Below are 23,573 nucleotides of genomic sequence, written 5' to 3'. Positions count from 1 at the left end.
AGATAAGGTGACAATATGCAGCCTTGTCATATTCCTTTCTCAATGTTAAACCAATCAGTTCCATCTTTGGTTCTAATTGTTATTTCCTGGCCAGCATACAGGTTCCTCAGAAGACAAGTAAGAGTCCTTTCTGTTTGAGGACTTGCCATAGTTTGTTGTAATCCACATAGTCAGAGGCTTTGGTGTAGCAGAAATAGATGTTTTTCTGGAACTTCCTTGCTTTCTCCATAATGCAGTGAGTGTTGGCAATTTGGTCTCTAGTTCCTCTGACTCTTGAAAACCACCCTGCTCTTATGGTACTTCTTGGTTTACATATTTCTGAAGCCCAGGTTGTACAATCTTAAGCATAACCTTTATGTGAAATGAACTCAGTTGTTGAGTAATTTGAACATTCTTTGACATTGCCCTTCTTCAGGGAATAAACTGATCTTTTCCAATCTAGTAGCTACTGTTGAGTTTTCCAATTTGCTGGCATATTGAGTACAGCACTTTAACACCATCATCTTTTAGTATTTTAAATAGTTCAGATGGAATTCTGTCACCTCCACTAGCCTTATTATTAGCAATGCTCCCTAAGGCCCACTTGACTTCATTCTTCAAGATGTCTGGCTCTAGGTCAATAACCACACCATCATGATTATTGGTGATGTTAAGATCTTTCTTGTATGTAGTTCTTCTGTGTATTCTTGCTACCTCTTAATCTCTTCTACTGCTGTTAAGTCAGTACCATTTTTGTCTTTTGTCCATTTTTGCATGAAACATTCCTTTCATATCTCTCATTTTCTCAAAGAGATTTCTTGTCTTTCCCATTCAGTTGTGTTTTTTTCCATTTCTTTGCATTGCTTATTTAAGAAAATCTTGTCTCTCCTTGCTATTCTCTGGAATTCTGCTTTCAGAATTCTTTCCCTTTAGCTTACTTTCCCCAGCTATTTGCAAAGTCTCATCAGACAGCTATTTTGCTTTCTTGTTTTCTTTCTTTAGTTTTTTTTTTTGCTGCCTCCTTTACATTCTTATGAACCTCTGTCCATAGTTTTTCAACTACTCTTTCTACCAGATCTCTAATCCCCATGAGGGATATTATTTATGTCATATCTATACAGTCTGAAGGGTTTTCCTACTTCAGTTTAGAGCTTAATTTTGCAATAAGAAGCACATGATCTGAACCAGTCAGCTCCAAGTCTTGTTTGAACTGACTGTATAGAGCCTCTCCACCTTTGACTGTGAAGTATGTAATCAGTCTGATTTTGATATTGACCATCTGGTGATATCCATGCATAGGCTCACCTTTTGGGTTGTTGGAAGAGTATTTGCTATGATAAACAGTTGATAATCTTGACAAAACTTCATTAATCTCTTCCTTGCTTTATTTTGTATTCCAAGGTCAAACTTGCCTGTTATTCCAATTATTTTTTTGTTTTCTACTTTAGCATTCCAATCCTCTATGATGGATGTGGCATCTTTTTTGATGTTATTTCTAGAAGATATTGTAGGTCATCATAGAACTGGTCAACTTTGGCCTCTTTGGCGCTAGTGGTTGGAACACAGACTTGTATTACTGTGATGTTGAACTGTTTGCCTTGCATTCAAACATATATACTCTATCATTTTTGAGATTATACCCTAGTAGTGTGCTTTTTTTTTCACAATTTTATTGACTATAAGAGCATCTCCATTTCTTCTAAGGGATTCTTGCCCACAGTAGTCTGTGTAGTGATCACCTGAATTAAATTCCCACATTCCTGTCCCTTTGAGTTCACTGACCAAGATGTTGGTGTGTAATCTTTTCATCCCCCGTTTGAACACATCCAGTTTACCTTGGTTCATAGATCTTACCTTCTGGGTTACTATCCAATACTGATCTTCACATCACTTCTATCAGACTTTCCTTTTGTCACCAAATGCATCTACTGCTAAGCTTCCTTTTGGCTTTGGCCCAGCCTCTTCGTTAGTACTGGAGCTGCTTACAGTTGTTCTCCAGTCTTCCTCAGTAGTGTGTTGGACATCTTCTGACCTGAGGAGTGTTTCTTCCTGCATTTCATCATTTTAATACTGTTTGGAGGCTGTTCTTGGCAATGATACTGGGGTGGTTCGCCATCTCCTCCAGTGGATCACTTTTTGTCAGAACTCTCCACTATGACCTGTCTGTCTTGGGTAACCCTACCCAGCATAGCTCCTTGTTTCATTCAGCTGCCTACAAGAGCCCTCTGACATGACAAAGAGGGGTGGAGTCAGAAGACCTTCGTTCAGATCTTAGGCCTTTGCCACACATTAACTTTGAGCCAGTCATTCCACCTCCTAAATCTCAATTTTCTCATTTGCAAAGTGAGGGGTTTGGCACAGATGATCTCTAAGATCCCTTCCAACTCCAAGTTGTCTGAATTCACACATCCACTTCAAGTATCTTTCAAATAACTAAGTCTCAGTAGCACCTATGAAAGAAGAGAAGTAATAGGGGTCCCATTTGCAGAGGTAGGTGAGGTAAATTGCCATGACCATTGTTTCAAATAGTAGAAATACAGTTTTCTGTCCTATGGGTAAAATCTATTTTGGGGGCATCATCAGTTTTTAGTTTGCCCACTCCTTTTTTTATTGTTGTTGGTTTTTTTCTTTTTTTTTTCTTTTTTTTTTTGGGGGGGGGAATATAGGGCAATTTGGGTTAAGTGACTTGCCCAAGATCACACAACTAGTTTTGTGTTAAGTGTCTGAGGTCAGATTTGAACTCAGGTCCTCCTGACTCCAGGACCGGTGCTCTATTCACTGCACCACCTAGCCACCCCTAGTTTGCCTACTCTTTAGGAATAAAGGAATTCCTAAGAATACCTTTTTCTTTGATAATTTTCTAGGAAAGCTATATGATTGAGAGGTTTATTCACATCAAAATACGAGGACCATTTTAGCATATTTACAAGTAGCACTTAGGTGCTAAAATTTTGATAGTCAAAATCTCTGAGAAAGTTGAAAATCATTGTTCCCTTATCTACTTTATACATTACCATTCCACAGTGGGCCTAGTGACCCCTAGTTTTACCTCTGGAAAAAGTGTCTTAACTCTTTTAAGTGGTATCTTGAAGCTAAATACCTTCCAAGGTGAAAAATTTATGAATTGCTTTTCAGGGAAAAAGGCACAAAGTAGGCCCCTTTTAATCTGGATTTCTGAATTTGTATAAATATGGAAATAAGAAGCCCTTCCCCTCATCTTGGTATTGTGTGAAACCCAGAAAACTATTTTTTTCCCACTTATTTCCCATTCTTATCTTGCTTCCATGGTTAGTAAGTGACTGAGTTTGCCTTGTTTGACAAATAAGAAAGCTGAGGTAAGAGGAGTTGTGGCTTGACTTAAAGACTCAGTGAGTGTTTGCAGTCACATGGTCTGACCACTACAGTATGATCATTTGTGTTTTATTATTCTGGTGCTTTATATAGCTTTGGCTTTAACTTCAATGTGAGGGATTCAGTTCAGCAGATATTTACTACAGAGTAAGTTTCAAGGAAACTTACTATGAGGTGGGGGCAATGGGGAAATGGGTGGAAGAAATCAGTGATAACTCCAAGTTTAGGAGTTGGGACAGTGGTCATACCATTAATGAAAATGAGAGTGCTGGTAGGAGGAGAGAAAAATGAATACTTTGAAGAAGTTAGGGTTTTATCATCTGTGTAGTTACTTTTGTAACTTATGCAGATGGCAATACTTCTCTGCCTTGAATTGTAAAGGCTGAAAAATGTGTCATCTTTCTGATCTTTACTCATCTGCTAGTCTTAAGATGTCTTGAAACTTTCCCTGCTCAGAAGACTTGATAGAATTTGTCCTCCACTGGCGTAGCTTTGGGGAACCTAGGGTTACCTACTTGACTCACTTGTCACAAGGCACCATTTACTGTGACAGCATTTTCTTACTACTCAGGGTAAAAACAATCGCTCCAGAGGTGAACCATAGTGAATGGAACTCAGCCCCAGGACACAGATGTGATTCCTACTTATGGTTGTGAATCAGACCTAGCCTCTTTTGTCATTTTACTTTCTTAAACATCACTTTCCCTCTAGGAAAAAAAAGGGAGCAGAATTGCTTCTGGATTTGTGCTCAACCTCCAAGGCTGACATGGAAACCTAAGCTTCCTATGGTTGCTATGATTACCTTTGAGGCCTGAGAGCAAAGAGAAGTGAATAAGAAGACATTGTCTTAGGGAATTCTTTTTTTTTTTTGGAGGGCAGTTCGGGTTAAGTAACTTGCCCAAGGTTACAAGGCTAGTATTTTTGTGTGAGTGTTAAGTGTCTGAGGTTGGAACCGAACTCCTGTCCTCCTGACTCCAGGGCCGACACTACTTACTGCGCCACCTAGCCTCCTCACCTTAGGGAATTCTCACTGGTGTTTTAAACCAAACACATGTTACTAGTCAAACGGCTGTCATTTTGTGAGCTCTGCATGCCTTTAGGTATGCATTAAGGTAGCTATCACAAACTCTATACAATTTTTTACTCCAAATTTTTTTCTGTATGCCTTTTTATGTTTTTAGTGCTCAGGTAACATTCTTCTTTCAACACCAATAGGAAAAATGTTAATTTGATGTAATATTATTTGTAAATTACTGTTTAGTCTAGAGAAGATGTAAGAGGAGAATATATGACAGTGATATTTTTTGTTTTTGCTTTGGCAAAATGTTCCACTAGCCCCAGAGTTTCCCATTGTGGAGAAGCAGAACTGGTTGATACATCTTCATTACATCCGCAAAGACTATGCAGCATGCAAGGTAAGATATATCCTGAGATATTGCTTTGAAAAATGAGAGGCAAGGGGCGGCCAGGTAGCACAGCAAGTAAGAGCACCGGCTCCAGTGTTGAAAAGACCTGGAGATCGAATCCCGGGCTCAGACACTTAGCATCCACCCAGAAACACCTGGTCGTGTAACCTTGAGCAAGTTACTTAACCCCGATTGCTTAGGGGCGGCCAGGTGGCTCAGCGAGTAAGAGTACCGGCTCCAGTGTCGGGATGACCTGGATCAAAATCCGGGCTCAGATACTCAGCACCACACCCAGAAATAATAACTGGCCGTGTAACCTTGAGCAAGTTACTTAACCCCAATTGCTTAAAAAAAAAAAAAGAAAAATGAGAGGCAGAGAAACTTTGGTGCCCTAAATTATTTTAAAAGACCCTTTCTCCATTCACTAGTGGATAAAGATGGAATGACAGCTGACCACTCCTGAAAGTTCCAAATTTCAATGACAATGATATATTTAGAGCTTTTTCGTGTTATATAAATCAGAGGAGAGGTAGAAAGACCTGCCATTTCTCATAAGGGTTTAAGATCTTAGAATGCTATACCCAAAGCATCAAAGAGTTTCCTGTACTTTAACAGGTTATGGTTATGTAATTATGGGCCCCTAAGACAAGAATGTCTCTTCTTAAGTCATCCAACCACTTGGGAGCACAACTGAGCGGCCTCTTCCTCTCTGTTCTCTAGAAACTTTGAAGAGAGGGAGCTTTCTTCTCGGCCTTTCTGAAGAGCACAGTTGGCTGCCTGACCTTTCTCTAGCATTTAGGTGGCAGTTTTTAAAATTCAGTTTTCTCTAATGCTGAACATTCTTGATATTAGAGGATCCCAGTTTGTTCTGCAGGTAGCAGGCCTTCCTTCCCTCACCCACTTTTTGAAGAGATTCTTTTTAATGCCTTCATCACATCCTGGGTTCTTGTTCCAACTAGTCTTGTACAGGGAAGGAAAGGGGAACTGGCCTCCAAGGAACATACAAGGCAAAGCCAAAAATTTCCTAGAAGGGACTTACTTTAATTTAAAGGCCATATAAGCTCCAGGCCTTCAGTATTCAGAGAAGACTTTGCTAAGAGGAAAATAGTCCAGGACCAAGGCCTTAAGAGAGCTAAAGTGACCAATCATTAGTCTTCATCACTTTTCCTATTAAACCTTTGAGTAGCTTCCTTACAAGGGGGCAGGAAGGGAATGAAATGTTGCCTTAAAGAAATCCTTAATTAAAAAAAAAAATAGGCATTTTTAGTACAGGCAGCGACTTCCTCTTCAGAGTGTCCAACTCTCCCTCCCAAGTGTTCATTGGTCTTGCTTCTTCCGTCTCTCCTCCATGTGACAAATTCTATACTAACATTCAATATGAATTAAGATAATTTCATCCAGTTTGACTTCTGGATGAAGTTATTCTAATTGGTATTGTTGCCATTTCTGTTGTCTGTGTCCCATTTTTTAAGGTGATAAAGAAAGTATTGAATGGGCAAAGAAGTCAAAGAGCCATTGGTGATCAAACATTCAACTTATCAATTAGGAGAGATGGCTCCTGAATGCTGGGTTAGATTATAAACTCTTCCACTTTACCAGCATTGCTATACGGCAGTAAGACCTAGAACGCGACTGCCTCTGAAGGGTTAAAGAAGAGCCTCACAAGGTCAGTCAGAGCAAGAGAAAGGTGCATAGTGAATGTGAGCAGGTTGCATCATGTAACCTTTGAGGACCTCTAAGGAAGAACTAGAGTACAGGATATCATTAGGAGTCTTGTGATACAAAGAGAGTGGTCACACAGACCGAGAGGTGATAGGAGTAGCCAGAAGGCTCCTCTGGTTACCTGTTTACAGTAAGAGGAGAGAGTGAGGAAGGCCTGTCAGGGAACCTGCTGGGGCAAACTGTCAGCAAGACAAGGGCAGGGTGGGCAGGTGCGGATGGGTGGCAGTCTGCATTGTTAGAGGGAACTCTTGAATCAGTGAGATCACAGATCCATCTGAGTATTAAATTTTAAGGCCATTTATCCTCAGTTTGAAGGACTTCAATCCCATTATGATGAATCTCATTTAATAGAAAGAGAAAACTGTTAACACGGAAGATGTTGCCTTTGTTTGGTCTTGTTGATGCCTTTTGCTTTTTATACCACAGATATTTCTTGATTCCCCTACCCTCATCCCATTAGAGCCTCTTTAGATGTCTTGGAAGGCATCTGCTCTGTTATAACCATCTTCCTTGATAGTTTATCTGTTTGTTCTCAAGGTTTTTGACTGAATTTTCTTCCTAATGAGATCTTTGATAGTTTCTTTTTTTCTTATAATCCCCTATTGCTCACTTTCTGATAGCTTCCCTTTTGATGTCAGATCCCTTAAGGGTTGCACCTCAAAACTGTCTTAGCCTCCTCACATACTGTAGAATTTACTTTTCACCAGTTTTTATACCAAATGACTTCTGGTGGGAGGACAGGACTGCCCTTAGCTGGCTGCTAGTCCCCTTTCCTTCAGGCCTGGTGGACTCCCCTCCCCCAACACAAACACACCTATCCAGGATGCTTCTTAGTTGTCTAGCAGAGCCTCAGGCAGAGCAAGCTTTCTTCTTTTTGTACTGCCACTTGCCCACTCAGGGAAGAGGGGAAGAGTGAATTCTGTGTTACAGAATGATAGGGTGAGAGCAGCAGTGGGGCAGAGGGGTTAGATGACAAAAATTGTATCAGTTAACAAGTGAATTTTTGAGTGGATGCCAGAGTGCAAGCTCATGAATCATGTTGTTTAACCTTGTCAGTGTGTGGGGTCTTGTGTGACAGGCATGCTAAGTGGGGACATTGGGGATTATGGATTAATTCTCTCTGCTGTTGGTTCATCAGTTTGTTAGCTCATTAGGATTTTTGGTTGCTTTAATTGTGAGATAGCTGCAATGACTTCACTCTTTGTGCATAATTCTTATTTTGGAGAGGTTTGAGAGGTTGTAAGTATTGGAGAAAATGCATGGTCCTCCATCTAGTGTGTGGCTCACATACCAGCAGGAGCATATGACAGAACAGCCCTGTTGGATGGCATAGAGCCAGGTACTCCTCCATAGGGAAAAGAGGAGTGAAGAAACCTTGGCATCCCCTGGGGGAGGAGAGTGTCTCTCGCTGGGTCATTGATCCCTTGTTCCTCTGTTATGATCTGAAGACCATCTCACCAAAGGATCCAAGTTAGCCGAATCCTGGCATGTCTTCTTTCTTTCTAGATACCTGGTCTTCAAGACTTTGTCCATCCTTCTCTTATGTTTTTTTTTTTTCAGTTAGGCTTTGTGTTGTGTGAATTAAAATATGCTGAATAAAAACATCTTGCTTTAGCATCACCTATTATCCTGTCCTCCACCCCCACCCCCACCTCCCCACAACCTCTAAACCTATAAGAATATCTACAGCAGAACAAAACAGGTCCTTAGAAGATGATTTCCCGTTTAATGGCATAAAGGATGACCATAAGTATTCTTGGGGCATAGGCAGCTACTTCCTCTTCAGAATGTCCAGCTCTCCCTCCCAAGTGTTCATTGGTCTTGCTTCTTCCCTTTCTTCTCTGGGTGACATTCTTTCCTTCTCCAACTTCTGGGTACAGTTCTGGATTCCCTGCTACCTCTTTGGATCGTTTACTTCCTCATACGTTTTGATAAAATGATGTAATGTCAAGTCTCTGAGGGCAGGTGGACAGGCTAGAAGCAGTTATGTAAAAACACTTCCCATGGACCAAGTGCTGAGGATACGAATACAAGCAAAGAAGAGAATCCCTGTCTCAAGGAGCTTCCCTGGTAACGGAGAAAACAAGTCAAGTCGGCTAGCCTTTATTAAGCTCCTGCTGTGTGCCAGGCAATGTGCTCAGCCCAAAGGATACATACACAGAAAGGCAAAAGACCCCCTGGAGATTCCTTCCTCTCTCTGTTAGGATCATAGACTATCAGTGCTGACAGGGACCTGAGAAACCACTTCAGCCAGTGCTTGTTGTACAGGCCAAGGGAACAGCGAAGCCACAGCTTCGTACTAAATACACAGTTTGGTGCAGGGGAGTCAGATGGTGGCGATAGCTGCCTGCAGGAAGAGTGAACCAGGAGGTGGGAGGGTGTAAAGGGAGCTCTGGAGGGGGATTCAAGGAAACAAGTTCAGATTCTGCTTCCGTTACCTGACTAGCCGTGTGGTCCTGGGCAAGTTACTTTTCCTCCTGAGCCTGAGGTTCCATATCTACAAAACAGAGACTGTAAAATAGGTTTGTTGTGAGGCTCCACTAAGATAATGTGTGTAAGTCCTTTTCAAATCTGTAAGTATAAGTTGCTATTTTTTTTTTTTAACCAAAGTATATTTTGAAAGCTAAAGTCAGGCAATGGTGGCTGGCTCCTCATATTATTATTAATTTTTTTTTAAATAAATTATCCTTTTTATTTTTTCCCATATCATGGTATAATAAAGAGATGATTGTACATGAAACTACAAATTATTAATAACAACTTGTTATTCCTTTTAAATATATAATAAAGTTATCGTGTAATTTTTCCCCCTTTTTTCTGATATTATTTCATATATATATATTATATATTATTTATTTTTTAAATTTATTTTTTTTTGCTTTTTGGAGAGCAATTGGGATTAAGTGACTTGCCCAAGGTCACATGGCTAGTTTTGTGTTAAGTGTCTGAGGCTGGATTTGAGCTCAGGTCCTCTTGACTCCAGGGCTGGTGCTCTATTCATTGCACCACCTAGCCGCTCCCATATTGTGATTTTTAATTCACATCTCTGAAAATAGTTAATTTTTAGAAAATCTTGATAGATATTCACATGTACCTGAATATCTGTGGAAAAATATTTAATTTATTTTTAAAAGCACCAAAAAACTTGCAGTGTACAGGATTCATTTTGAGTACAGAGAAGTGGAAAGAAAACTGGGCTTGGGATCAAAAGAGACCTGGCTTTGAAACCAATGTGCATTTAGAAATGTCATTTTGACATTATGAACCTCAGTTTTATCATCTGTTAAATGGGTATGTTTATATTCATAACTTCTCAAGGTTGCTGGGAAAGTAAGTGCTTTGTAAACCTGTAAAGCCATGCATGAGCAGCTTTCCAGAGGACTGCTGCTGTGAACAGCTTTCAAGGTTCTGATTACATAGTATAGTGAGCTCTCTATTCAATAATAAATCAGAACAAAACATTCATAGAAAATCAAAATACAGCATTCACAGTTACAACTTATCACAGAAAATCAAAATACAGCATTCACCATGTCACAACTCAACAACTTATCACTAAAATGGCCACATAGTTTTCACCAAAGTAGTCACATAGTTTTAAACAAAGTACATTTATTTAGTCAACCACAAAATCCTTAATTCAATCACAAAGTAAAAAAGTCAAAGTTCTCCACCCCTAGGTCACAGTAAATCATAATCTTCTCAGTCAGTACACAGTATCCAAGTAAAGTCTTCTTTCAGCTTAACTTAAGGCTGTATTTCAGCTTAACTTAAAGCTTCCATGGTTCCTCTTCCATGGTCCCAGCTTCAACTGTCACCTGGGTTCAAAGGCAGGCAGCTCCCAGTTCCTTGTCCAGCTCCTTGTCCAGTTTTTTGTCCAGTTCCCATTCCATATTGAAGTTTGCAGTGTCCAGTCCACCTCAAGTCCTTCACAGTTCTGTTTCTGGGAAGACAAAGCTTGACAGAGCCACAATAATATTCATACACATTGCTGGCACCATCATCAATAATTCACTATCTGCCTGTAAAATCAATTCAGACCCACCAATAAAGGCTGAGAACTCAACACAAATCATCAACATAGAAATAAACACAGACCCACAAACAAGGCCCAAGAGGTCAGCACAAATCATCAGTGAAGTCCCAGGACCTCCAAAACCCTCCTCCAGGACTTCTGTAAACATACAACCAGAAAATCCTCTTTGAGGGCTTTCAGTAAGGTCCCAGGGCTTCTGTACAAAGTATCACAAACAAACATCAGCACAGACAGAGCAGACAGAGTGCCAGGACACCACAAATTTTCTCCTTCTTGACTGCCACCACAAGAGTCCTCTTCTCAGTTCTGCTGTCTCTAGTCTGGGCCTCTCCTTATATATGGTCATTAGCACTTCCCCTTCCTGTTGCAGGACTTCGTGAGTTCTAGGGTTCACAAGCTGTGGAGTTCACACATTCTGTTTCTTAACAGACTTGATACAAGGCTCAAAAGAAACTTGAACTGAAACAAGGTGTTAATTCAATAGCTGAAACAAGGTGTAAGCTACTTTTTTTTTTAACTTTTCCTTATTTTTTTAAATTCTTTTTTTTATTTTTTAAATTCATTCATTCATTTATTTTTATTTTGAAGGGCAATTGGGGTTAAGTAACTTGCCCAAGGCCACACGGCTAGGTTTTTTGGTATGTGTGTGTTAAGTTTCTGAGGCTGGATCCGAACTCGGGTCCTCCTGACTCTGGGGCCGGCACTCTACACACTGCGCCACCTAGCCGCCCCATGTGAACTACTTCTGTGCTTGCCATTACAAAACCTTAAAAGGCTACATAAATGACTGAGTGAAAATCTTTGTTTTCTTCCAAACTGAGCAAAAATCCTAAGATAATTGCTCCGCTGATTTGCCTCTCTGAATAAACGGCTTTATAATGGATAATTTAGTGTTTTAAGATTCTTGTATAAATGATTAGCATCAGTCTGCAGTTTTGTGAGCATCTGATTGACTAAATGTCATGGGTTTTTTTTTCTTCTATTAGGCTCTTATCAAAGAACAGCTTCAGGAGACTCAAGGGTTATGTGAATATGCCATCTATGTACAAGGTAAATAAAAATTCTTCTCCCTTTTTTGTGGGTGAGAGAGGTGCAGATTCAGATTCCAGGTTTGAGAAGAAGCTTCCAACAAAATATCTCACTTGATCCTAATTCCTTCCTCTTCCTACCTCTCTCTTCAGAAATCTGGAAAGGATGCCATGTTGGGTTGTTTGGAAACTAATACCGAGGTGAAAAAAAAATGTGTTCTCCTCTGTCCTTGGTCAGCCCTCTTTAACTGTAGTCGCCAAGTCAGTACCGAGGGCCTTGGGGCTTGTGTAATGAATGATTCAGTGGTGGGAGAGAACTGGGAGAAGGAGCACAAGCTTGAGAGACCAGACAGGATGGAGAGCAAGGGCAGAGCTTTGGGGTGCTGCTAGGATAACATTTTCCTGATGCAAAATTGATCAGAAGCTCTATCAGGACCACTAAACTAACTTGTATTCTTTAATATAAGAGAACCAGATTGGGCTTTTAGGAACTTCTCGCTTCTGTGCATGAATAAATATTTTTTCATTCTCCGTCTACCAAGTAGCTAGTCTTGATAGGACCAATGGGATCTCATTTGCTATTTAGCAGCATGTTACATTAAAGTATGTTGGGGCAGATTTGGAAAAAGCACCACAGTATTGCCAACCTTAAAAATTCTGGACTTTCTGAGCCAGTATCAATTCATTTCAATTCACTGAGCATTTAAAAAAATTAAATTAATTTATTTATTTTTAGTTTTCAACATTCACTTCCATGAGATTTTGAGTTCCAAATTTTCCCCCATCTCTCCCCACCCCCACTCTAAGACAGCATATAATTTTATATAGGCTCACATATACATTCACATTAAACCTATTTTAACATTAGTCATGATGTAAAGAAGAGTTAGAACTAATGGGAGGAACCACAAGAAAGAAGAAACAAAGGAAAAAAAAGAGAGAGGGCAAATAATATGTTCTGAGCTGCATTCAGACTCCAGAGTTTTTTCTGGATATGGATAGCATTTTCCATCATAAGTCTTTTGGTGTTGTCTTGGATCCTTGTATTGCTAAGAAGAGCTAAGTCTATCAGAGTTGGTCATTGCACAGTTTAGGTGAATCAAAGGGTATGCACATTTTTATAGCCCTTTGGGCCTAGTTCCAAGTTGCTCTCCAGAACAGTTGGATCAGCTCACAACTCCACCAAAAATGCATTAGTGTTCCAGCTTTCCCACTTCTTCTCTAGCATTTATCATTTTCCTGTTTTGTCATGTTACCTGGCAGGTGTGATGTGGTTACCTCAGAGTTGTTTTGATTTGCATTTCTCTAATCAATTCTCTGAGCATTTATTAAGCACCTACTACATGTCAAGCATCAAGCTACGTGCTGGGGACACAAGGGCAAAAATAAAAACAGCCCCCGCCTGGAGTTAGCAGACATTCTAGAGAGAAGCAACAAGTATCCTAATAAATATATACAAAATATGGACAAAGTCCTGTTGTTGGTGATCAGGGATGGTCCTCACAATGAGGGCATCCCAAAATGTCATGTGTAGGAGATGGTGCTTGAAGGGAGCTGGGATTCCAAGCAGCAGAGAAAACTGTTCCTCTAGAAAGAGGAGTAAAGCCTCCATCAGGGGCAGGGGCAAGGCCTGGAATGGTGTGCAGGAACTAGCAGGCAGCCCTAGAGATGAGTGTTAAAGGGGCAAGTGTGAGATCAGTTTAGAAAGATGGGCTGGAGGGGCGGCCAGGTGGCTCAGCGAGTAAGAGTACCGGCTCCAGTGTTGGGACGACCTGGGGATTGAACCCCGGGCTCAGATGCTCAGCACCACACCCAGAAATAACTGGCCGTGTAACCTTGAGCAAGTTACTTAACCCCAATTGCTTAAAAAAAAAAAAAGAAAGATGGGCTGGAGCCTGTTCATAAAGGACTCAAAGTGCCTTCAAACTCATCTCTTACTCTAGAAGCTCTAGGGACCCCTTGAAGTAGCTTCTGAAAATTTTATCCTAAGAAAAGTTCTTGATTTTGGATGAACAAAAAACAGGGTCCATGTTTCTTTTTATTACAATCAGAGAGTAGCCTTGGACCAACTTGTGGCAAAGGATCTAGAGAGGGATCCTTAACCTGGGATCTGTGAAATTGCTTTTTTAAGCTATTTTGATAAGTGCACTTCAATATAATTGTCTTGCTTTGTAGCCTTATGTATTTTATTTTGTGGATTTGAAAGCATTTTGAGAAGAGGTCCCTCCCTAGGCTTACCATACTGCCAAAGGGGTCTGTGTTCCAAAAAAAGTCTAGAACTCCCGGTCTGGAGACTCTGTCTTGAAACAATCAGGTGGCAGCAGGCAAACAAGGCCTACCCCAGGAGGAAGAGTGATACTGTTGGAACATCTGGTGGGTGCACCACACTGCTTACTTGGACAGTGCTCCTTATTTCACAAGGGAATGCTAAAGGAAGGTGGCTGTGGGTTTTAAGGTTACAGACAACCTTAATATAATTTATTTCAGGGGCATTTTAGCCTCCAAACCCCTTCTTAAGTTAGATCCTGATTGATATAGTGCCCCTGGGAAAAATATATTGATAGGGTTTATGTTCAAGTCTTTACTAACAGGCTTGTGTTTACGATATCCAGTTTCCTCTCTGTCCAGGGCATGATTTTACTTGCTTTTTGTTTGTTTCCACATAGCTTTAATATATCGTCTTGAAGGGAACATCCAAGAATCCCTAGAACTCTTTCAGTCTTGTGCTGTTCTCAATCCTCAGAATGCTGACAACCTCAAGCAGGTGGCCAGGTCCTTGTAAGTATTGTCCACTGGCACTGGAATTGTGGAGTTACTTTCTTCACTACATGGTGCATGGTGTCAAATGCTGCGGTCTTCTTGGTATCATCATAGACCGATGGCAGCATGACCAATAGGTACTTAAGAGAATATAGATCCATAAAATAAGTTGTGCTTCCTTTTTACAATGTGAATTGTTTCTACAATGTGTGAGAGAAGTATGGTGGACTAAACTGGATGTTTAATTTTAGAGAACTGTTTATTTTCAGTTCAGATTGGTAGGGACTGATTTAATCAGATACACACCCATCCTTCCTCTGCCATGGGATTCTATACCATATTGACAGTTGGGAGTTTTCCTTGGTTAGGTTCCTGACTGTTATTTCTGGATAATGGAAAAGAATCTCTCATTCTTTATACCTAGATTTTTGTATATCCAAAGTTCCATAAGTGTTTCACTCCTGTTTCCTTTCTTCCTGTCTTAATCTCCAAGAAATCAAATAGGTTTGAATTTATTCAAACACTACCAAGGGTGGTGTAGCAGCAAGCACCCCAGCATCCCCAGGGTGGCTGCCAATACAGGTTCTTGGATATGCTTTGATAAAGGAAAGCAACTCAAAATGGGTTAACAAGCTTACTTTAATCAGTCAAACATATGTATCGTTTACCTAGTTCAGGGGAGAAAGGTCAGCACCCTGAACTTAAGAATATACAGACAGAATTATCAAGACAGAGAAACAGATCAAGTAGACAGTTTCCAAACTGTCCAACCATTACATCCATACCAAATCAACATCTGGGTTTCAAAGCCGGGGGGCTCTCAACAACAGCTTCCCAGAGTTTCATCAAATCACAGAACACTTCTCAAAGCGAGCCCCAAAACAAAGCTACACATTAGGGCTTATACAGCCTTCTCCTGGCTCAGAGAATGTAACAACCTTATTGACCCACTGGCCAATCAAAAAGTATCTACTGAAAAACAAGCCTCCCACCCCAGGCTCCAGATGCACTTTAGCCTAGGGGCAGGGAAGATCTTTAAAATTTACATTCCCATTACAGGTGGTAGGACAGTTTGACTGTTGGGCGATGTTAATGTGTCTTAGCATTGAGGTAGGAAGGCAGTGTCGTTAATTTTTTAGTAGATATTTGTACTGAATTATATAAATTGAGTGTTAGTGAAATGTGTATCAGGACAATAATATAAGCATGATAATAGCTTACATTGACATACTTAGTCTATACCTATATACATTTTTTATACTTACCATCTCCTGGGATTGTTAGCAATGGTTGGGATGGAATGTAAGGATCCAAATCACTGACTTCTTCACTGGTTTCACAGAAACCTAGTGTTCCAACATACATCTCTGAATGTTTCTTGAAAGAAAATAATGTCTATGTGAGAACCACTGTCTAGAGATCTGTGAGAGATCACTTTCTTTTTTATGTCTCTTTTTATCACTTCTGATTTCATGCCTCAGCCTCAATGGAACTCTTTTTTTTCCCTAAATTCCATGAAGAGAACATTAGACTTTAGGGGAGTGGGCAAATCTCTTAACCTCTCAGCTATTCAGTTTTTTGATCTATAAAATAGGAATAATAATGCTGAATAAATTGTTGCGAGGATCAAATGAGATACTGTATGTAGGCTTTATAACTGGGAGTTGCCACATAAATATCATCTATTACTATTTTTTGGAAAATCAGAGCTTCCCACAACATTCATTTCCTTAAAAGCTAGACAGGGAGGAAGAATTGAGGCATGATAGAAATTATAGATAGAACTCTGGAAATGGTCATTCTGCTCTTCACTTTTGCTGCTCAGAGGCAGAACGATTTACTTTGAAGAAGCTTCCTAAAGCCTACAAGTAAGGGATGTGCCTGAAATGTTAGGCTCATGGGTGAATTGGGTAAGAAGAGTGATTTTCATAATTATGCAAATTCCATTCCTTTTGCAGATTTCTTTTGGGGAAACATAAAGCTGCTATCGAAGTGTATAATGAAGCAGCTAAACTTAACCAGAAAGATTGGGTAAGCAGAGAACTTTCACTTCTTTTCAATTAGGAATCATACGTGCCTCATCATTCATCAAGTCAGCATATCCCATTGTAATTTATATGACAGCAATGATAGGTTAACACTCTGCTTGGTCTTATATGGGGCATAGTGAGCTGCTGTTGCACAAGGATCTGATACCAAAGCTTGAGCCATAGACATCCAGCACGCTCTTATTAATTACCATGTGTTTGTTTCAGCTGAATCTTAGATACATAAGCATATGTAAGCATATATACATATACACATACACATCATTACATCTGCACATATACTATACACATACATGTGTACACATGTACATATGCATGAGATCAGATAGCTCCTCTGAATATCTTTTCCCATCAGTAAGCATTTATTAAGTACTTACTGTATGCCAGGCACTATGGTAAGCACACAAAGAAAATCAAAGGCCAGGCCCTGCTCTCAAGGTGTTTCTGATCCAGTAGGTGAGACACCATGCAAACAGTTGTGTACAAACAAGATAAAGGCTTTCTGTAGAAAGTGGGATTTTAGTTGGGACTTAAAGGAAGCCAGGGAAGCTGGGAGGTGGAGTTGCAGGCATGGGGGAAAGCCAGAAAGAATGCTGGGAGTCTAGAGAGGAGGATTTTGTTCAAGGAGGAGCCAGGAGACCAATGTTACTAGATTACAGAGTGCTTAGGGGGTGAGTAAAGTATAAGAAGAGTAGAAAGGTAGGGGAGAGAATTGTCACGGCATGCTGAACTTTGAATGCCAAATGGAGGATTTTATATCTGATCCTTGATGTGATAAAGAAATAACAACTGCAGCATTATTTCACAAAAGAAGATAGACACAGACAGTTAAGCACATGGGATTGTTGTTTGTGCTTATCTAGCACTACAATTTTTTTTTTCCCTGATCATCCTGATCTTGGTATGCTAAGGTTCTGCAGACCACAGTTTTAGAAATGCTTCACTATAGGTGGGTTTCTGAATTATAGAAATTAAATTATTTTTAAAAATAAATTTTATTGATATCTTTTGTTTTCACATTAGCTACAGATAATCCCCACTGTATCCCTCTTCATCCCTCCCAGAGATCTATCTTATATAATAAAGAATTACAAAAGAGGAGAGAAAAAAAGTTCAACATAGCTAACCAATACATCAGAAAGGTCTGATGTTATATGTAGTGTTCTACACTCATAGACTTTTCCCAATTATATTTCCATATTAGTCATTCTGTGAAGGAAAACATGGACTCCCTCCCCCCCTGCCAAAAAAAAAGAAGGTTTTAAAAAAAGTTTTAAAATCTTTTATTTGATTTTTTAAATCCTTTTTAAACTCTCCCAGGAATTCTTTTTGGGCCCAAGACCAATTGACATTTTTCTTTGAGACTTTGGATGTAGCAGTTTTGACTTTGTTGTTTTCTTCTGAATTTGTTTTGATCTTCCTCTCATTAGAGCAACTTTTAATGATCAGTTTTTAGTTCTAATTATGGGGTTTCGTAAGTTTTCATTTCTTCTACGTAGTATGATCCAAGGAGAGGCATGTTTACTGCTTTTCTGGCCTGTGCTTTGGTCTGTGAGCACTCTTTCTTCACCCTGGAACTATGACCATGGTCGCTGCTACCCTGTGTGTGTGCTGGAAGTTGTTATTGTTGTTTTGTTTCAGGAATCTAAAACTCTTAACTAAACTTTGTAGTCTTGTTCAGGCTTAATTATGGATAATTTTTTGTTGTTCTTGAACCCTATAAATTGCATGTGTCAGTTGGCTTGGGCAGAAAGATTTTCAAAAGCCAGATGGATCTCTCTGTCTTTAGACTTTCCTCTAAGCAGAGATGCTTAGAATAATAAATTTGTTTATGACAAGTTTGTGTCTAAGACGCTAGAGGCCCGAGTATTTCTTCCAAATGCTGGGTGCAGTTTTAAAGCTGAAGAAGGTACATTTCTTCCCTTCAAAGATGTCGGCCTCATATTTGATTTGGGGGGGGGGGGTGGTCGGGTCGACAGTTTAGGACACAGGTCCTCATTGTCATCTCCAAACCAATCTGCTGGTTTGAGGCAGACTCCTGCTGGGGTTATTTCGTCTTCGTTTCTGCCGGTCGATCCTCATTTCAGGGCCACATTTTAGTAGTTCAGTTCTCACTAGTAGCTCTCTCAACCTCCGCTTTCTTAGAGAGAAAATCACTGTTCGCTTTGCACTTGTCACTTAGAGAATCTGTACTGTTTGTTTCTCACCACGGACCCCAATTTACAACCTTTAATCTGTCTGTTAGATGTAAGTGAACACATGTAAGATCCTTGACTGAAAAGTGGCTACAGTTTGTGGATTTTGATTGAGACTTGAGTTCTGCTGGATACTGTTTTATTTGTCTCTTTGCCAGCTGTGAAGTTATAGCTGATACTGTTGTTCCTTCTCTTGTGGACAGGAGATCTGCCACAACTTGGGAGTTTGCTACATGTACCTGAAGCATTTCAACAAGGTAATTTGCACAAACAGGTTTTCCTCTGGGCCGGGGATTTCACTGAGGATGATTCACCGTACTTTAGTCTCATTGCTTCGTTGTTTTGGTTCATGTGATTTGGAGAAATAGGTCATTCAATTCCTAGAACTTAAAATGTTTAGTTCTTATTGCTTAGATTTTAGAATAGTGAATATTAGTTTATAAGCTTCTCCCACATTTTCTGCCTTTTGCTTTTGTAATTACCCTTTGGTTTTAGGTTTTCTTTTTAAAAGAAAAGGCAGAATTGGGGGCTCCTGGGAGACAGTAGTAACCTGAAATGTGTTTTTCCCTATTTTCCTCTCCCTTCCCTACTCTTCTAATTGTGAGGTTTGCAACATTCTAGTAAAGCTCGTATATTGAAAATAGAGCCTTCACACCTCACCTTGGGTTGTTTAGTTTAAACATTATGTGATAGAGATTGATTCTCAGCTTTAAGTATATCTGATGTCTGAGAGCTTTTCGGTGTTCAGGTTTAATTTCCAAGAGAAGAATTTGTATTTCAATGTATTTTCAGTTACTAAAGATCTGTCTAAAACAACAACTATTGGAGGTAACTCACTCAAAAAGAACAGAGTTGCCTGATGTAAGGAGTGGGCTGGCCAACTCAGCTGGGGAATGAAAACCACAAGGCCATGAGTAGCCACTGGAAGGGGTGGGGGGAGGGGTCGGACATGTGGTACCTTTTGTAGAACAGAACAGGGACGTAAAATGAATGACAAAAACTTGGGTGCCGAATGTCAAGGGATGAGCAGTTCCTTTCTGCCCCTCATTTAATGTGGTTCTGTCTTTAAAGTCCCAGTGTTGGAAGAATTGTAAGCTCTTATTTGGGACTGAGAGTCTTCATGAGAACCTTTGTTATTTGGTTTCTAATGGAAGTCAAATTGAGAAGGTGTAGCCAGTCCCAAGAAAACATGCAGACCTGGCTTTCTCTGGGGAAATCCACCACAACTGCTTCCTTCGTGCTTTGTATGTTAATTGATAGGTGTTGGATCTCAGGGGGCACTTGTTCATGTGAGTAGCCACTTTCCTGAAACATGCTGAGTAAGGTGCCCCTTACACCACAGAAGTAGGTTTATTACAAAAGGAAGGAGAGGTGTGGTTGGACTCGGGAGCCTTGAGGCCGGGCACAGGGCTAAGGAAGTCCCCTTGAACACCATGCAGACTCAGGTGATGCTGCATGTGGCTGCCCAGCCTTCATGCCACATTGGGCACCATAGAGCCCCTCTCTCAGGTGGCTGGTGCCACAGCTCAAGGCATACAGGGGAGCAGGTTGTGGTCGCCCAGATGTGACAGTGGGCAAATGCTGACTCAGGCTATGGTTGTGTCAGCATCATTCATAGTAACAGAAGTATAATAAGTGGCCCAGAGCTGTCCATTTGCCTTTTCTTTGTGTGGCACTGACTTGGAGGTTTTTTGTTTTGTTTTGTTTTTGTTTTTTTTACCATACAGGCAAAGGACCAGTTGCACAGTGCCCTGCAGCTCAACAGACATGACCTGACTTACATAATGTTGGGGAAAATCCATCTGCTGGAGGGGGAGCTAGAGAAGGCCATTGACATTTATAAGAAGGCAGTGGAGTGAGTCGATCATTCTCTTTCTAGTGTGGAAGGAAATGCCGTGGGATTGATTGGAGTGCTGCGAATGTGAACGCAAGCACAGAGACTTACTTTGTGTTTGTTGCTCGGGTTGTTTGGTTGTGAAGATGTCCTGATTATTGGGACAGTTCCTGTATGAACTGGCCTTAATAGCTGGTCCCATTAAGCCCCTGAATTTCTTCATCCCTGCTTTATTGCTAACATTGAAGAAGGAGATATTCTGTAAACTAAAAGGAAACAAACAAATTAATTAAAAAAAGAAAAAGGAGATATTCAGGCTTTCAAGTCTTACAGGTAGGGTGGAGAAAGAGCATCCATATGCCACTTTCTTGAAAAATGGGTTACACCCAAAGCCCTTTCTCTCCCTGAGGAATGCTTGTGGTTCAACCAGTGAAGCATCTCAGTGATTGAGGGACCATTGTGAGTCTTTCTTGTCTAAAATGAGCTTATGTCTATGTATAAAGTGTAAGGTGCAAAAGCACAAAGCTGGGAACACCATCCTCCTTTAGATGACCAGCATTATAGGAGGGAATGCACAAGTCCCAACTGGCAGTCCTTAGACATGAGGACTAGTGCTTGCTTGGATAGGCCTTCCACCAGGCTTACCACACAGTGAGCCCTGAATTAGCCACAGACAAGCTAATTCTGTAGGGATAGAAACCTGTTTACATGACTCCCACGCATTATTATTGGAACCAGAAGCCCTGATAGTTGATGATTATGGGCAAACCTTCTTACTTGTGGAGTTCATTGGCTTCCTTCTGGTGTTCTTTGATGTTCTTGTGAGGTATTAGACTCTGCCGGGTTTCTGCACACGTCAGTTCTTGGGGTATTTCTTTTCAGGGGGACATTTCAGTGCTTGGTGAGTTTTATCAGAGAGTAGGAAGTCTGCTGTGCTCTTGTGTTCCTGTTTCATCATATTTTGTAGGGATGATGTTCTGAATGATACTGGGGTTTCTACTTTCTGACCTACCTACACTGTCTCATCTCTTACCTCACCTCTATTCTTACCAAGGCAGTGTTTTGTTACTTTGTTATTTACAATTCTGGCCCATCAGCAGCCATGTTATTAGAAAGGTGTAATAGTGTTTAGTGATACCCAGCATGTCCACAATGGCCACCAAAAACCCTTCAGTTTTTCCAAACAGTTTGTGTATTTTTTTTTCTGTGATCTTGGTGAAGTTCTTGTGGGTAAGTAGCTTGGACAAAAACATATCCTTTTGGATTATTACCAACCCCCCTTTTTTTTCTTTTAAAGCAATCTGCATATTTATTCTTTGTTAGTATTAATAGTTTTTGACACCACAAATACTTCCCAAAAAACAACTGAAGAACATCGGCCCACAATACTGATTGCACAATACCACTTAATAGTGATTTATGACTGGTAGTACGGGCTTTTTTTTTTTCAGTTTATCCATTATTTACAGAAAGGAAGTGTGCTTTAGTAGCTTGATACCAGCTTTGTCCATTGTTTTTGACCTGAGTTTTGTTGCCTTTTAGTGTTATCCTTATTTACATTCTAGTAACTGTTGGGTATATTGTTCTTTTATACTGCCTTCTTTATTTTATGTCACTTATCTCATAAGTTTAGCTTCTTAAGGGACCTCGGTTGTGATTGGTGAGAACTGGGCACCTGAGTCTCCAAGTAGGGAGCTTATTACCAACCCCTTTAAGTCACTGATATTCAGCAACTTAATTCAGTCAGCATTTATTAAGAGCCTGCTGTGTTCCAGCAGCTATGTTAGTCACTGAGGATGAAAAGGCAGCCCCTTTCCTCAAAGAGTTTCATGTACAAGGAGAGTGCACAGATAAGTAAATAGGATGTCATTTGGGGCGCTGAGCCCTGGGGGAGCTAGGAAGTAGTCAGGGAACTAGGGGGAGGGGGAGAGCAGTGCATGCATCTGAGGAGCAAGCACTGCCAAGTCTTTGACATGCGTGACGAGCAGCATGTTCAGGTACAAAGGGAAGTGTGTGAAATCAGTTCCGAAAGATTGGTGGCAGCCACAGGAGGAGTTTGTTTTACCAGAAGCACGAGGGAATCAAACAGGGGGTGATGTGTTAGGCCTGCTCTTGGCAGCTGTGTGGAGGGAGGATTGGAGAGGGGAGAATGGACAGAGGGGGAAGAGTAAGAGGCTATGAGGGCCTCCACCAGGATGATGGAGGCGGAATGCCTGCAGGAGACCCTGGGGGGATGGCTGACAGCTGCCGATTGATGGGGAGGGCAAGCAAAGGAAAGAGGGCTGATGCCAGGGTTGTGAGCCAGGTGCCTTGAAAGAAATAGGGGAGAGAAGAGTTTCAGGAAGAGAGGGAATGAGGAGGCCTGTTTAGACGTTTTGTGTTTGAGATGTCAGGTGGATGTGGCAAGCAGGTGATGTGGGCCTGGAGCTCAGGGAGGAGGTGACAGCCGCCTCTGTGGGTGTGGGCATTACCTGCATAGAGGGGATCACAGAGCTAGAATGGAGAGAGAAAAGTGGACCCAGGAAAGAATCCTGGCGTTGCTTTACCTGTGGATAGGGGTGTGTGGATCATGACACTTTGGGCTAATTGGTTAGAACTGATATTACAAGCCTCACTGGTCTGTGTTACAGGTTCTCACCGGAAAATACAGAACTTCTTACAACCTTAGGACTACTCTATTTACAGGTAATCCCAGCTCTCCTTACGCACGAGCTGATTTTGAAGATGACCCATAGTTAGGTCCAAAGGTACTTCCTTGAAGTCACTTGATGTAAACTTAATGCTTTTCCCTGAAGCCTTTCATGAGGATTCTCTCTGTCTCCTAATTTTCTGCATCTACATCAGAGCAAAAGTTGTTTGGGCCAAATTGTATTCCTTAGCTAGCCTGGGAGAGCACAGTGACGATGAATAGCTGCCAAGTGAAACAGTTCAGCTGTTTTTTATGAGGATGGGTGATGGTGGTCAGGAAGCCAGAGCTCCAGAGGCTGGGACCCTTTCATCAGAAGACCTCAGTGCAGGGGGCACAGGGGCTGAAGCTTTCAGGAATTGTGCCTGAGGTTAGAGCAGCAGGAGTCTTCCCTTTTGCTTCCCCTTGCCCCCTTCCTCCTTGGGGTAGAGTTCACAGTGGCTCTCAGAGGAGAAGGGGGCTCAGGGTCAGGCTTTCAGCTCTCTGTTCAGATGGCTTAGTGCTATGCAGCTGCTGACCCTAAGGACA

The 23,573-nt window shown here is 40.9% G+C and overlaps 1 protein-coding gene across 5 annotated transcripts in view; it reads left to right on the top strand.

Moving 5' to 3' along the window:
- The window catches only part of BBS4 (Bardet-Biedl syndrome 4), a 65,492-nt gene that overhangs the window by 34,005 nt on the left and 7,914 nt on the right, over positions 1-23,573 (top strand). For 3 of the 5 annotated variants that reach the window (XR_011165083.1, XM_069071229.1, XM_069071228.1), the window contains exons 3-9: positions 4,666-4,745; positions 11,481-11,544; positions 14,189-14,300; positions 16,241-16,313; positions 18,729-18,782; positions 20,253-20,380; positions 22,990-23,044. Coding sequence is in view for 4 of the 5 variants with exons in the window: in XM_069071229.1 (XP_068927330.1) it covers positions 4,666-4,745; positions 11,481-11,544; positions 14,189-14,300; positions 16,241-16,313; positions 18,729-18,782; positions 20,253-20,380; positions 22,990-23,044 (566 nt within the window). In the remaining variant the exon portion in view is untranslated. The remainder of the gene's footprint in view (positions 1-4,665; positions 4,746-11,480; positions 11,545-14,188; positions 14,301-16,240; positions 16,314-18,728; positions 18,783-20,252; positions 20,381-22,989; positions 23,045-23,573) is intronic. The other 2 variants (XM_069071231.1, XM_069071230.1) reach the window with 1 other exon arrangement.

Source organism: Petaurus breviceps, unplaced genomic scaffold (assembly GCF_028583685.1).
Source record: "Petaurus breviceps papuanus isolate PSGF00001 unplaced genomic scaffold, PetGlider_PUasm1.0 90825, whole genome shotgun sequence".
NCBI classification, from domain to species: domain Eukaryota; kingdom Metazoa; phylum Chordata; class Mammalia; order Diprotodontia; family Petauridae; genus Petaurus; species Petaurus breviceps.
This window is presented reverse-complemented; position numbering and strand designations above follow the sequence as displayed.